General features: G+C 33.0%; 1 protein-coding gene across 5 annotated transcripts in view; it reads right to left on the bottom strand.

Annotated features, from left to right (window-relative positions):
- Positions 1 to 16,335, bottom strand: part of LOC113521302 (uncharacterized) — a 132,788-nt gene that overhangs the window by 11,984 nt on the left and 104,469 nt on the right. For all 5 annotated transcript variants that reach the window (XM_052902942.1, XM_052902944.1, XM_052902943.1 and 2 more), the window contains one exon: positions 4,439 to 6,827. In XM_052902942.1, coding sequence (XP_052758902.1) covers positions 4,439 to 6,827 — 2,389 coding nt within the window. The remainder of the gene's footprint in view (positions 1 to 4,438; positions 6,828 to 16,335) is intronic.

The raw sequence follows: 16,335 nt of genomic DNA, 5'->3' as shown, positions 1-16,335 counted from the left end.
AGGGACAGCTCACAAGGTCATAAAACAGCCAATGCGTAAATATCCTATGTAAATAAAATGTAAAAGTAATCATTATTTGTCTATCTTCTCGACTGTTTCCTGATAGAATAAGTAGTAAAAAACACATGCATCACTCTCTACACACGTCTTGCTTCTTTTTTTATTACCATGTTAGTAAATAAGTATACCACTCGTCTAATATTAAACAGTTACCATCACATGTGAAGAATGTCTGGAAAAGCCTAAGCTGAATGCTGATTCCGAAACATAAACGTTCGTGGGAAGTAACACAGTGAAACCATTTTCATTCGTCTCAATGATGTAAGTAGATTTCGGAGAAATTTACGACAGCTCCCTTAGAAACTGGTTATGATACGAGTACAGATAATGGGAAAGTATCGTGGCGACACAGCCTCCTCGGATATGTCCATGGTACTGTTCATATCTATAGACAACAATTACCATTTTCCATCAGCATCAGGAGGCCATCAGCTTATTTGCCATTTTAAGCTGCATAAAAAAATCTTTTACATATATACTAAATAATTGTTTCCTGTATATAACTGTAATTACGTAAAATAAAGCCATGCGGACATTTTGACATTTGAACAAAGCCTCTAATGTGTTTCATAATCAAGTCCCTAATGAATCCATCGTTTTCAAACTTGAGTGGCAGATCAGACGGTCATAAAACTGCCAGTACGCGTACAACAGATCCAGAAATAAAGCTTGACCCAGTAACTGGAGTATTTCCGACATGAACACCGTTCAGATTGGCATACAGGCTGGTTGATGTTGTCGATATTTATTTGCTAGATTAATAGCAATGTTATAATAATTTGATAACATTATGTACCAGATGTATAAGCTTGAAGTGTTTATTGCTCCAAAATCTTCATTAGAGGCAAATAATTAAGAAAGGAAACATGATAAGTTCATTTTATATTGCAAAGAAACTCCTTCTATTGTGAAAAAGCCGATGAACGACGATAACTCGTAGATACATTATATTGAATATCGGAATTAAGAACAAGGATCGTGTATCTTTAAACGTAACGACCAGTAATTTTTTTGCTCCGCAAAGAAAATCATGTTAAATTAAATATAGGACCAACAAGGAAGTAAGACTTATTGTTTGTAAAAGTAATTATCAAATACATAAAAAATAGATAGTCGAATTGGTAATAGGTCGTTAATTGCTTTTAAAAATTGCTTAAAAAAGGATTTCTAAACAATAACAAAGATCGAGAGAAAAAAGGACAATATTTTATGTCGCTCTTTTAAATCTCTGAACCGTATATACAAGAACCAGGGCCATACACAAGGGGAGAACATAATATGGGAGGAAACAAATATAACAAGAGTAAATAATTATTTTAAGGCAAAACGACAAATTATTAAAACTATTGAGGACAGAAGGGAAAAAATGTTAGGACACTTGATACGACACGACGAACTTATGAACATTATAATAGAAGGTAAGATAGAAGGAAGAAGGGGGAGAGGGAGACCGAGACATAGTTACATCAGGCAGTTCAAGGAAGGAGTTGGTGTCGTGTCGTATCAAGAGGTGAAGAGACTCGCTGAAAATCGTAGTGAGTGGCAAGAGCCCCACCGACAAGAGCGCAGCTCTTAAATGGATAGATAGAAATAATTATTTGCTATATTGGATGTTTAATTTCCCGACAGGTTTCGAATCACCTAATTACCCAATCCCAATTACTACACTACGAAATGGTTACAATATCAAATATAACGATATGTTGTTACTGACCTAGTTACGAGTATGGAACTGAATTTATTTCTGAACTTTTGATGAACAAAATTATTTGCTCGAATTTTGGAATTAATATTGCGAATTTCGAGCAAAAGATATTTAAAACGGAGATCTTATGTTGCTACATTAAATTTTTGCCAGAATATTTCATCCTGATTAATTTTCTAATGTGTCCGTCTTTAATGCAACGACTTAAAAACCCCTCGACAATAGTAGATTTAAATATCGCTGATACCGGAATGCATTCAGTAGTAATCCTTGAAGAGCCTTTGGTATATTGCATTGTATATATTGGAGAAATATGGGCAAGTAGAATATTATGATAATTCCTCAGAATACCGCACCTGCGTTTTCCGACCAAAGACTGTTTATTTATTTTTTATTATTGTGTATTTATTGTACTTAAAATAAAAAGCCGATGACCCACCTGATGGGGGGAAGGGATTATTAGTAATAGAATTTATAGACTCTATAGTAATAATACTAATTAATTGGTATAATAATAGAATTACACTCATTAGGTCGACCTCCAGATAATTTCCCCTGGAAACCATCATAGTTACTTCTGGAAACATTCGTAACAATGGACCAAATGACCCGCTTTTATTCTCGCCTATTATCCTTTATTGTTGCTCCACCAGCACATATCGATGGCGCAGGCAGGGTTGCTATTCCATTATTTATTCAAAAAAGAACTCACCTGATGGTAAGTGGTAATTGTTGCTTATAGACATAGTACCATAGACATCACAAAATTCACTATGGTGTTCAATTATGTCTTTCATGTGTTGCCATTTTTTAGGGCTATAGTATTATGTCTCTGTGTCCAGTAATATTACTGCCATACCCCATGCTGTTCAAACCGAAATACAGTAATGCAAGTGCAGTTGCAAGGAATTTATTGCAAGTTAGATTAAATAATTATTTACGACTATGATGGTTGGGGGTAAGGAATTGTAATAGAGTTTGACAGCCCTATTGCTAGCAATATATCTTATTAGATCGACTTCCACGTAGTTCCCCCTGAAAACCATCGTGACTAATTCTTGTTGAATTTTTTACCATGGGCTAACTGACCTGCTTCATCATCATTTATCATCACTCACTGGTGCCCCGACAGTGTATACCGATAACGCAGGCGGGGTTACCATTATACTATCACCAATAAAAAAAAGACTACGATGGTTCTATAAAGATGGCAAGATGTAAGATTGATGATTTGTTATATATGTCTCGCATTATCGTTAAGTTACATACAATTTCAGGCATATATAAAATTTTTCCGTAATATTAATTGTAGGATGGCGCTGCCTAATATTAAGAGTTTCTAGACCGCCTTTGTTTTCACAAAGCCTTCAGACGTGGCTCATATAATAATATGATGTAATAATTTATTTTTAGCGACAAATACTTCAAATAAACCTTAATCTTCATTATAATAAATATGAAAATAAACTGAATAATAATTGATAAAAACATCAAGTCAAATTAATACACAAAAAAGTATTCCTTTCTAAAAATTGTAAAATGTGTATATTAATTACAAAACAGAAATAACCTTTTCAATAGCGGTACACATAATTATTTTTTATATGGAACTTCGAAAGAAACACCGCTTTTCGTCTCTTATTATTCTACGTTTCAAAGTCAATTTCCGAAAACTTTATTACGTTACATATGAAATTTAATGCAAAATTGAAAAATTATTCCGTTAATTTTAAATACTTTTAATTATTTACAGTGACCTAAATAGTAAACAAAACAACATCAATGCAAAATAAAGGCACGGTACACTAACCCAGATATGACGAAGTCTGGTAACGGATTACTTACCATTCTAAAAGTGGACGATCCATAATGAAACGGTATATTGCGACATGTAAATAATAGGACACACAACAGTAAAGAAATAATAAATGCAATAGATTTTTTTTTAATAAACTGAACAACTACGTTACAGGCGTTATCTTCAAGTGAACTGAACAAGATGATGTCAGACATCCGAAAATTAACACAACTTTGTTTACCAACTACGTGTATTGCTAATTAAAAATCGTTTGGAGGTTTCATCGGTACTATAGGATTAATCTTACAATAAATAAAACTCAATTCCTAAACAAATGTAGAACAGGCAGCTCATTTCAATATTGATTGACTACAATAATGCTCTTTAATATATTTTTAAAGAAATCTTGATACATCACAAAGTTTGAATATTTCAAATAATCAAGGGCTTTCCTTTGTATAAAAACAAACTAGAAATAACAGTAATGAGTAATATCACATCAAGATATTACATTGTACATAGTTCGGAACAAAACATTTGGCGTGGGCACACCGCGCGCCCGCCCATCAAAATAATGGCGACGAGCCAATATTCGACTTCTAACACACCGGGTGTATGAAGAGCACAATCACCTTTGCTCGAGAAACGCCAAATTTAAGGTAGTCATCCTAATAAGAAATAGGCATATCAAGCCGAAAATTCCTTAGTATTATAGTATATATGAAGACATCTATTTTTAGGAATAAATAATACCAATTGCCAGTTTTTAAAAATTATACATAATGACTATAATGTTAAGTAAAAATTGCAACCGGTCAAATATTAAAAATACAAAATGAAGTAACAAGAAAATATAATAAAAAAATATGACTCACCTTGAAGTAACAGAACGCATTTCTTCAATTGTGATAGGTTGAGTTTTAAACCGCTCTTTATCACGAATTTTAGATTTCGACGTTGATGGCATGTCTCTTCCTTTTACATCAGTAAGCGCTTGTTCCATACTTTTTATTCGAGCTGCAATTGATGGAAATGTTTTAACTGTATTATTGTCCTCTGTATCCACAGAATTTTTCAGCTCCCACGTTTCACAATATCCATTTTCGCAATTTTCGTCTACTTTTATTCTTCTATTATTTAGTATCGAAAGTAATTCGTCATTCACATCACATGCTAAACTTTTAGATCGCGGATTCGATTTTGGTCGGAGATTCCTTCTCCTAAGAACAGCGCTTGGATAGCTTTCTTCCGGTTCGTGCGCGATATTCAGTACTCGTCGCGGTCCAGCCGCCAACAAGTCGTTCGCGTCGCAACTGAAATTCGTCACACTAATGTTTGTATCGTTGTCCGCACAAAACGAGAGTCGTGGGCGCGGGGATTGGCTACGTTCCCTAGTGAGACTCGAACCTCTTTGCTTTAAAATAGGCTTAACTGTCGCCTCGCATTCTGATCCGGATTGATCGGATGTCCGGGACCTAAGGAGTGAAGGTCTTCGAGAGCTTCTGTCGTCTTCGCTCAAATCGAAACTAGAAGCATGCCCTTCATCACCAGACAGCTTTTTAGATGATTTTAAAATAGGTTTCTTAGGAAGATCAAATTCATGATCATCATGCTCTGTAGACTTTTTCTTTAAAATTGGTTTCGGTGTATCAGACGGTAAAACATCAAGAGATGGTCTTTCTTCAGAAAAACTTTTTTTCTTAAGGATTGGTCTCACAATTTCTTTGTCATCGTCAACAATTTCAGCTCCACCAGCGGCTGCTAAGAGAACTGCTTGCGCGATGGAGACGTGAGATGAAGTGGTGCTACTACTCGAGCTAGAATTGGATTTACGTTTTAAAATACCATGAGGTTCTGGCGAGCCGTGCGATATATCTTCAATTGTATGATCTTCTTCCCTACTCATTTTTCTTTTTAATATGCCCTGAATATGACCATCGGGCGATCTATTTCTTACAACATCCTCTAAGGATGATCTTCTATTTTTTAATATTGGTTTATTTGTATCTAGTGATCCGTCATCTGCAAATGAAACTTCAGGGCTACATGACCTCCTTCTAGCAACTTGAGATTCATCTAAGCTACGACGTTTCTTTAGTATACCCTGACGCTGTCTATTCTCAAACCGACAGCTACGAGGTTCGATAACGCTTGGGGAAAATGTTACTGGAGGTGAAGCTATGGCTTGATTTGCTGTAGATATAGCATTTTCTTCATTTATAGACTTTCTCTTTAATATAGAAACAGGTGTATGACTACAGGACGTCAACGAATTATCGAGACGGCGATTTTGACTAGACGTATCATCACTGAGATCAGAAAACATTGCACTTTGCTTTTCAAAGTCAATTAGTCTCTGAGCTGCCCTGTCTATATCCTGCAATCTTTCGGATACTCCTCTGTTCTGAATCGGTCTTTCATTATTGAGACCATAATTAATATTGTGGTTATTTTTTTGATCAGAGTTTGGTGCAAATAAAGAGTCAAAACTTGGCTCAGACGCATCTAAATTTAACTTATTACTATTTAAATTATTTGACAATTTGTTTACCCTATCTAAAGTTTGTTTAGTCAACGCAGCTAAACTGTCCATCTCTTGAGAAAGTCTAGAATTACTTGTATGAGGTCTAAGAGTTTCATGAAGAGTAGACATTTTTCCCGCGTCTTTAGTTTCTTCTAATTTTGCGCTAGCATCAGTTTTAAGATTCACATGTGAATTTTGTTTTAATACATTTTTGGATGGTGAGTTCCTAGTGTCATTCTTGTCTCTTGGAGAATTATTTTCTAAACTAGTCAGTCTTTTCTTTGAATAATGATATTTTTCACTAAGACTTTCACTATCTTTTTGAGCTCGATGTCTTCTATCGTTACTAGTATTCTCGGTGTCACTTTTAGCCTTTTCTGGGCTTCTACGTATAGACTTGCCTCTATTATATTCAGTTTTCAATTTACTATCAGGTTTTTGAGTGGTTACTGTATCTTGTTTATTAGGAGATACAGAAGTGCGAATGGATTTTTCTATAGTTTTCTTAGATAAAGGTATACAACTAGGTTTAGCAGCATTCTCGGAACTACGCCGTCTCTCATTAGTCTTTGAAATTACAGTATTAGTTGTTGAAGATTTGAGAAGCGGCGATTTAATTCCAAATGGTAAATTAAAAGTGTTTTTAGGAGATACTCTGGAAGACGGCAGTGAGTTTTCAGTCTTAGGGAGTGATGTGTGTGATTCAAGGGATCGACGATTTTTTGTTCTTGCGGTATTTCCTGAAACAAAAAGAAAATAACATATTTAAATTTATCAAAAGAATCAAACATATATATCATTACACGACATATAAATCATGAATCAACGCAGAGATCATGGTCAACCGAAACAACCGGAAGAGGAAACTATTGACCCGCACGTGTGTATTGTTCTAAACAAGTTCAGTGACTGTGGCGCAAATGCTGATTGGCTTAACATTTTGCGCGAAAAGGCTTTTGACTTCATTGTTATCGGACACGATGCTTGTTTCGCTCTTGGCTTGTATAATAACAGGATTGAAAAAATGTACATATTATAAATTATAAAGAAATCATTAATTACATCATAAAGTGAATACAGTCTAAGTCATTGAAAAACAAAAATATTATTTTAATAACACATATATATATTCCTATCTCAATGTGGTGTGACCACATGTTTATCACGTGTGTGCTGGCGAAGGCTGTGGTATCTGTGGTTTAGAACTGCAATATAGAAGTTTCCTAAGTGCAGATATACGTGAAAACGATTCATGTAAACGATTAAAGTTACCAGTTAGTCACAATAATGTGCACAGAGAAAAAATTATGATAAGTTATAAACTAAAAAGTGAGTACAGTTTATCGGTTTATTATATTTTATATGTAACTGAATGAATTTAGATGGAATATTTTATTCTGTATATTTTATTAAATATATATCATTTGTGAAAATTCAATAAATTAATAAAATATTAATACTTAATACCAGTACTAAAATAAGAATATATTATGACATACATTTAGCCAAAGCTTTGACAAACGCTAGTTCGAGCTTATCTTGGCAGTCCATTAGTGTGGGGACACCTGATCCCTACTTTTGCATGCAACACCTAATGTACGACCTTGTTAATTAGATTATCTCATGTCTCATATAATTCGGGGAAATAATGTTCCACATTTTCATGAAATAAATTAGTACTTGTATTCTATTAACTTTTTTTATTACCTACATCTTAATGGAAATAATGATTTTCTTTGTCCAATCCATTCAATGAGATATCTCCCTTTAAACCCATTACATACTGAAACTTAAGTTTTTGATAGATTAAAATATTTATATTTTACTTTAAAAAACAAAAACACGTTAAACGTAAAGTTTGAAATGCAAAATGAAGAGCGCATTTTCGCGAAACGCAAAAAAGTACGGGTACATGAAAAAGTATACGAAAATTGGCTTTGACTTTAAACAAATCTAGTATAAAACATATCGCATTTAAAGCAACAAAATATTTGTACAAACAACAGACTCGCTTGTTTACATTCTCTTGCCGGAAAGTAATAAGAAATCTTCGAATATTCAAAACAACGTAATATTTGGGAGTAATAAGGTCATACTCGATATTATGCTTGTCTATATATGTACATAGCTATTTTCTGTAAATTAGAAATCTTAACATAAGTTATTAATCTAGACATGATTTTATATTACTTGTATATATCTAATAAATAAAAGCAAGAATCTCTAGAATTAGAGTTTATGAATGCGATGAGACGAGTTATTATGTAGTAAATAAAGCAAGAGCATATATTAACAATGGAAACTATTGTGAAACGATAGATAACTCGAACAGTTCTTTTTGATTTCTTTCCCGCAAGCAATCTGTATTTATGTTCAAGATATTATATACTTATAATATATAATAACACAAACTACCTGACTTTAATAGCGCTAAAATCAGTTAAGAGTTACCATGTAACGTCTTTACATTCTTACCCAATCTCATCTCAGTATGTGACATTAGTTATTTGTTATTTTAATAAATTTCACGCAATATTTATTAACCAGAACTACCTTGTGGTCTAATTCATAACGAGCTGTGATGTCACAACTGTACATTCAGTTAATCCATTACGGCGCAGTCATAATTACACTGTGACGTAGCCCAGTTTTTGTTAACAAGCGGACAATTACTATTTTGACATAAAACAGTTCTGTGAAAGTGGCTTCTATGTAATTCACTTTAATATCACATTTCCAGGAATCACTTTACGTAGGTAGTTGGTTCATTTTCATATACAACAATTCTGATGGTTCTAAAGGTCGTAAGTTAAAACTTTTGGGTCTTTTCTCGTCAGATACATTATTTTATTATTATTTTTAGTTAGAATTACTTTCAAATACGTCAATTCATTTATTCTAGTTTGAGCAATAGAAGTATTATAGACAGATCCATATTTACATTTTTTTACATTTATAATAGGTTTAGTAAGTACATATTATAAACATTAAGCTTCTCGAAGCCCTGTCGACCGCGATTTCTACGTATTCAAATCGAAGATTTACATAATACTATTATTATATTTTCAAATCGGTCGTGCATTAATCTTTGCCAGACACATAATGTATGTTAATCCTTATACTTAACGCAAAAAGGTCTTTTGTTGAACGAACGGAAATTTAAGCAGATATCTGTTGGCTAGGCAGATTTAATGACTACTCGATCTCATAACCATGGCCAGTAATAATAGCTCTTCTGCTTTTGAAACACGAAGCGGATTTAACTTTAACTTAACAAATACTTATAAAATTATAGTTATATCTGTAAAAAGCAAAATAAATTAAAATTGGTATATGAATTTATACTTTTGTATCTGTACGAATGAAGAAATACTACAAGTAGGACAAATCTCACTAAAGTCCGTTTAGCTTATTTGAATATCAAATATCCATATATCTTTAGAAATTTTACATGCATAATATTAGTAAGATAGTAAAATTTCATTAATTGAAACAATTAATTCTACATGTTTGCTTTTAATTTTGTTTTTTAGTTACAGCTACCAACAAACTAAGCGGTAGACGTTACAAGCCATAAATTTTGACCGTTTGCACTATTTAAAACAAAACGGCACAATTTACAGTTTGTATAAAGTAAATAATCCGTACTTGCGTCAGAATTTCGTAGAAAATCACACACACAGTCTTACTATTTAATGATTCATTTAAGTCAATTTCAGATTTGTTATTACTGTACGCTTTTCTGAATATTCCAATAATGCGATGTTACAACTAATAATCGGTTTCTAATCTACAAATAAAATTAATGAAAACTAAATACATCGAGGAAATGGAGTTAAAACAAACTTTACTAAAATTACTCAATACTTGTTTAAATAAAATTAAGAATCGATATTAGTAAGATTAATAAGATTTTAAAAGATTAACATTTAATTTTTAATAGTTATATAAAGCATAGATAAAGTTCTTTAAAGTAGATAGGAAACACGCACAAGCATAAATTTAAATATGGGTATATACTGCAAATGTATGTAATTTGTAAGACAAAATTTTATGTTAAATTCTAAAGTACATATAAAAAAAATAAAAAAAAAAAAAAACTAAAAAAGGTGTGAAAATTAATCTAAAAGAATGAATCAAATTTGACTGAAACAGAAGTAAATGGTTGCAAAAAAGAAATTAATACCGGTTCAGAATTGCCGAAGATATAGCGTAACATAAACACAACAAATAGAGATGAAAATTTCTTCCTTTTGGAAGTCGAATAAAAACGTTAAAGGATTGATTGTCTGACAGTGTACAAAGGAGTTTACTATCAATAAATAATATAAAACATAACACATTAAAAACTTAGTTCGTCTAACTTCATATCTCTGGTTATAAGTCTTAATCCATCACGAAATACAACGTGGATTAATGTTAGTCGCAGCTATAATTTTGAAATAGACTGCTTGAAATGTCCTTTGAAACAAGGAATTGCTGGAGTTAATATGTACTGGTTACCAAGGCATGTGACTGTTAATAGACTGATATCTAAGGGATGACCAAATCGGGACCGTTCATTTATCGCCATCGCGAACAACTGGCTGTCATCAGCTCACAAATTAAACTATGCTGTACTTAAACGATATTGAATATAAACCAATGTATTTCGCTTGACATTCTAAATAACTAAAAACATTCTAACTCCCTTATTCATAAAAACTAAAACCTCTTTCTTACAAACTTATTTTAGCTATTGAAGTGTTTTGTCTCTTTCATTCAAATTAAAAATTTTATACAACAGAAAAAGATAGAACACTTCAATAGCTTAAATAAATTTATGAGAGACTTGACATTATTATGAATAAGGGGGTAAATGTTTTGTATAAAAATTATTTAACTTAATGGTGTCATAATTATAAAAATTATTATATCTATCTTTAAAATCGTAGTCCTCGGGAATAGCCCCCACATAAGCATTGCCATGGGCATAATAGTGTTTTCTATAATGATTATGGTCCTGTTCATGTCTATAGACGACTGTTACCACCTTCCATCAGGTGAACCGTCGGGTTGTTTGCCATTCTAAGTATCATGAAAAAAATCTCTTCATTTTAAGATTATACTGTATTTACTATTAATAATTTAAAATTTTACACCACAACAAAGCATCAACTACAATCGTGACTCGATGAGTCAATTTTAAAATTTCTATGGGGCAATCTGAAAGTGTATCCTTTCAGATAGAAAAAAAAAAATAATCGGTTTATCCAAATCGTAAATAAATGAGAAATTTATGAAGTAACAAACATAAAAAAAATACAATCGAATTGAGAATCACCTCCTTCTTTAATCGGTTGAAAACAACAATAACATTGGATCGTGGTGGTGATTTATGTTGTTAATACGTGTGCCCATTATATTATATCATCATTATTCGGTTAATGGCATGGAATCAATTTAACATTTGAAAGTTGATTTCTCGAACGAATTCTATTAACAAATCAACTCTAATTGAATTTCGAGATAATTATATATGAATTAATGGACCCAATTATATTCTCAGAGGGCGAATTAACTGTAAGTAATGGCTTCTCCACAAAGGAAGGATAAACTAGTTAATTCTAACTTTAAAATAAAATTACTGTTGTAACTAAGGTAAATCGATAAAAAAAAAAAAGTCTTTATTCAAGCGATATGAAACAACTTTCTACACTATACCATATAAGCAATAACAAAAATAATTTAAGTCTCATAGAATATTTCTCACCAACATCATCTCAGTAGTTATCCGTTTACTGTTGAACATAGACCTATATAAGCCCTTCTAATATTATGTGTAAATATTTTTGTCTGTTTGTTATTAAATCACGCTTAAGCGGATGAACGATTTTAAGTAAATGAAATTTGGTACACGAATAGGTTAGGTATCATAACATAGTATACATTAGATAATGATACACACGGACAAAGCCGCGGGAAACATCTAGTAATAAGATATAATGATAAAACCGATAACGAATATATGAGGGCACAACGAACATTTATTTATTTAAATGAACTTGTTTAACGAATGCTGTGCCTTTTCAATACTTATTAGGTGCTTACGAAGAATTTAAGAAAAATAGATTAATAGATCAGTCCGTCCCGTTCGTGTGGTCCCGGCATAGAACAAGCCATCCCTTCATTCGTGTGTGGTATCGTAAGAGGCGATTAAAAGAACTTAATTGTCGAAGGATGGAGAGCAGCGTCCATTTTAAAACATCTCTAAAAGCCTAACTGCAGTTGCCAACCTGCCTGCTAAGCGTGGTAACTACTGACAAAACCCCTTATGGGGAAAGCTTATGTTCAGCAGGAACGTGAAGACAATTACCAGCTGAAATGATGATGATGAAATTAATAGAAGTAATATACACGCCTTTAGACATACAAAAATACTAAATGGTATCAAATAAATATATACAATATACGCAGTATAAATATTGATCCCAATAAAAACGATAAAGACCTCGCACACATTTTTCTTGACGTGTAAGACGATGGTGACAATAAATCTGTATTAAGATTACGAAGAAGGATTACGAATACTGAATAGAACCCATAAAATCTGCATTGTAAGAAGCGAAGCCACTGAAGTAACCAACTCATAAAAAAGATTCATTATTAAAATAAACTAGCATAAAATATAAATTTAATGTTTGCTATTAATTACGTTACATTTAATTTTATTTATTCATATTTCAGTCAGATTCTTCAAACTGATACCAACCTAATTGTTAATAAACGTAATTAAAATTAATAATTAAATTAATAATCCTTACTAATATTACAAATGTGAAAGTGTTTGTTGCCTGATGGCACCATAATGGCTTAACCAATCACTATGCAATTTCGAGTACAGATACTAGGTGGATGGAGAAGGATATAGGCTACTATTTATCCCGATCAATGAACATATCCCTGTGACGCGGACGAAGTCGCGGCTAAAAGCTAGTTGTTTATACAAGACTAATAAATACAGGCACGCGACATCCCTAGTCTATGGAAGCTGCAGTGACCGTTTACTATCAGACATTGTATGCTTTTTTGCCACCTTCGTGGTGTAAAAAAAATACACAGTAAATGCTTTCGTAAAAGCAACGAAAAAAAAACATAATTTTAATACTAAACAATTCTATCACGCTGAGGCTAACCGCAGTGAAACACACAATATGAGAACAATAATGTCATCGCCCTTGGTTGACTAGCATTGAGTGAATCAGCCAACCCACTAGGGGTGAGGTCAGGTCACTTAGAGTAATAGTTGCCGCGAAATAACGAAGTATGTGAGGCAGGTCCCTTTTTAATAAAGGAATATATTATAAAAATATTTTTAGTATGTATCTAACATTTTATTATTATTATTATTATATCAGCCTTTAACTGTCAACTGCTGAACATAAGCCTCCCCCTTAGGGATTTTGCCAGTAGTTGCCACGCTTAGCAGGTAGATTGTCAACCGCAGTTAGGCTTTAGATGTGTTTAAAAGGGACGCTGCTGTCTATCTCTCACTTTCCCTTAGTTGGCTCTTACGACTCCCACGGGAAAGGAAGAGGTGGCCTATTCTATGCCGGGACCACAGAGCTAACATTATAACTAAATAAAAGCAATTACATCAAGCTTCCTTTAAAACTGTAAACATACATTACTGTACTAATTCAAATCGTTAACACGCACTATTAGATATTATATACTGTACGCTTAAAACATCGCCGATATTTGGAAATTATATTGGAAAATCATAGCATGTGGGCGAAAGCTGTAAAGCTGAACAATTACCATTATAAAAATTATTTTCCTAAGAACGATTTATCATGACATAACTACTTGAAACGTGAGTAGTTGCCACGTTTGGAAGGCGGGTTGGCAACCGCAGTGAGGCTTTGGTGATATTTAATAAACAATTGCTTTAATAAACTATAATTAACTTAAAAGCAATATTGTAACAACAAACAAATTAATCAATAATTGAATTAAAGCTTGCTGAACAGATATGAGATCAAGCAGTGTAATAATGTTAAAGAAAAATATACAGGACTAGGTAACCATGAAAACTTCAAACACCTATGAAATAAATATTATGCTTCCGTATATTTATGTCGGAAGTTATAAAAACTTAATAAATAAATAAAAGCCGATATAATGTTAGTCGCTACTGGAAGAACAAGTAAGCGTTTGGCGTAGATCCAAATAGTTGTCCAATCATCATATCCAGTTATGTCAAATAAATGGCTGCGATTATCTTTATTAGAACATGTTATCATTTGTAACACTATGCTTGTACATAATAATATTACATCCATTCTCATTATTATAAAAGTGGAACCTACATTACAACTACTAGTGTGTACAAGCACAATGATTTTTTATATAACTACGTAGTAAAAAAAAGTACCAATAGCTACTATCTTTGCACCAGCGCATACAGAGACGATATGGATGAAAAATTTAAAAGTAGAGACATCCACTTTATACCTATCGTCATCCGTAAATCTGATACTCTTTCCATTCGGACCGTCGAATAGACGACCGGAAGATGATTGGGTTTGCCCAATCGCGAGCCGACCACTCTATTATTTTAGTAACAGGTCGTCGATCTTACTTTATGGCCCTAATTTGAACTCTATCCCCGAATATCTATTTGTCCAATAAAGGAGGCATCTCGCCACCCGTATCAAATAGCAAAGACGAGATACCTGAACAAATGCACCTCCAACTATAAAAAAAGATACTATTTCTATATACATGTTACTATTGTAGCATATCCAATCTCACTAGTCACTGATATGATTGTACAATCGGTTTCATCGCCACCGCTATCTGCCTACCGCAGGTACTCCTATTGGCAAACACTTAAAGCAAGCTACAACAGTATACTGTTATATTCATGGCACTGCTCATGTCTATAGGCGATGGTTACCACTTCTCATCAGGTGGGCCGTCAGCTTGTTTGCCATTCTAAGTTGTATAAAAAAAAAGTTGATATAAATGATTATAATACAGTTTAACTAGCGAGAGTTATTACTCAACAAGACCCTTTCTCGTATATTATCATACACAATATAAAGAAGAAAGATAAACAAGCGAAAGTGGCAATAAGCTGGTCACATAGCTCGAAGAGCTGACAACCGATGGGAGAAGTCGCAGTGTAGAACGACCCACACCCCCACCCCTTGGTGGAGTGACGACCTCAAATATATTGCAGGGTGTCAGTAGACGCAAGTGGCTGAGAACCGTTCATTATGGCAGTCTATGGAGAAGCCTATGTTCAACAGTGGATAGATAACGCCTGAGATGATGATGATGATGAATTTAAATAGATATAATCTATCGAGAATCTTTTAAATTGAATATGCCCGATACACATCATTTTAAAGATCACAAAACGGTTTGTTGTATGACAGGATACGAAGTAACATATTTAGTCAATTCGTTCATTTGACCCAGGGAAATAAACAAAACCGTTTCTGATGTAATTGATAACATGTCCGGCAAAATGAAAGGCAATAAAATATCCCCGACAACGTCCAGATTAAATGGGAGCAAACTCCGTAAGCAATAAAGTAACGCGGCGATATAAAAGCTTATTATTAAGAAAATGTATACATTACCTGTTATTAGGTAAGTACATACATATACACTTATAATTGTACACTTACACTATCATGAAGCAGCAATATGAAAATTGTCACACCGTAGTTTGAAGATACAATACAATAGTAAGTAGAAATGGTAGTATAGCCTAAACAATTAAAATAGAAATAAAATATATAGTGCCACACTTTAACTGAATACTAAATACGAATACAAACGGATCTAAATGTTTAATGATTTTAATATACAAATTCAATCTTAAATACGATGGATAAAGCGCAGTTTTAGACAAAACTATAAAGTCTGTAATGTAGTACCAGCTCAACAATTTTCAGCAATTTAAAACGGATCATCATCATATCGGCCGTTAATCATCCATTGCCTTGTTTGTCAGTAGTTGCCACACTTGGCAGGCGATTACGAGTACTCTGTTCTCTGTCAAATAAAGACGAGCCCAAAAAATCAACATTAAGATCAACTAATAATCAAAAATTTGAAAATAGATTTTATTCAACGAACATTAAAAGTACTTTAAACTTCGAACGGATAACCCGTTATTTAACAAAATGACAATGAATTAGAATCGAAATGCGATTAAAGCAAGATAAATAAATACAGGAAAGAGTATAAACA

The sequence above is a fragment of the Galleria mellonella genome, unplaced genomic scaffold (genome assembly GCF_026898425.1).
Source record: "Galleria mellonella isolate WM207_F2 unplaced genomic scaffold, CSIRO_AGI_GalMel_v1 utg99, whole genome shotgun sequence".
NCBI lineage: Eukaryota > Metazoa > Arthropoda > Insecta > Lepidoptera > Pyralidae > Galleria > Galleria mellonella.
The sequence above is the reverse complement of the archived record's forward strand: the minus strand, read 5'-3'. Positions and strand labels throughout refer to the sequence as shown.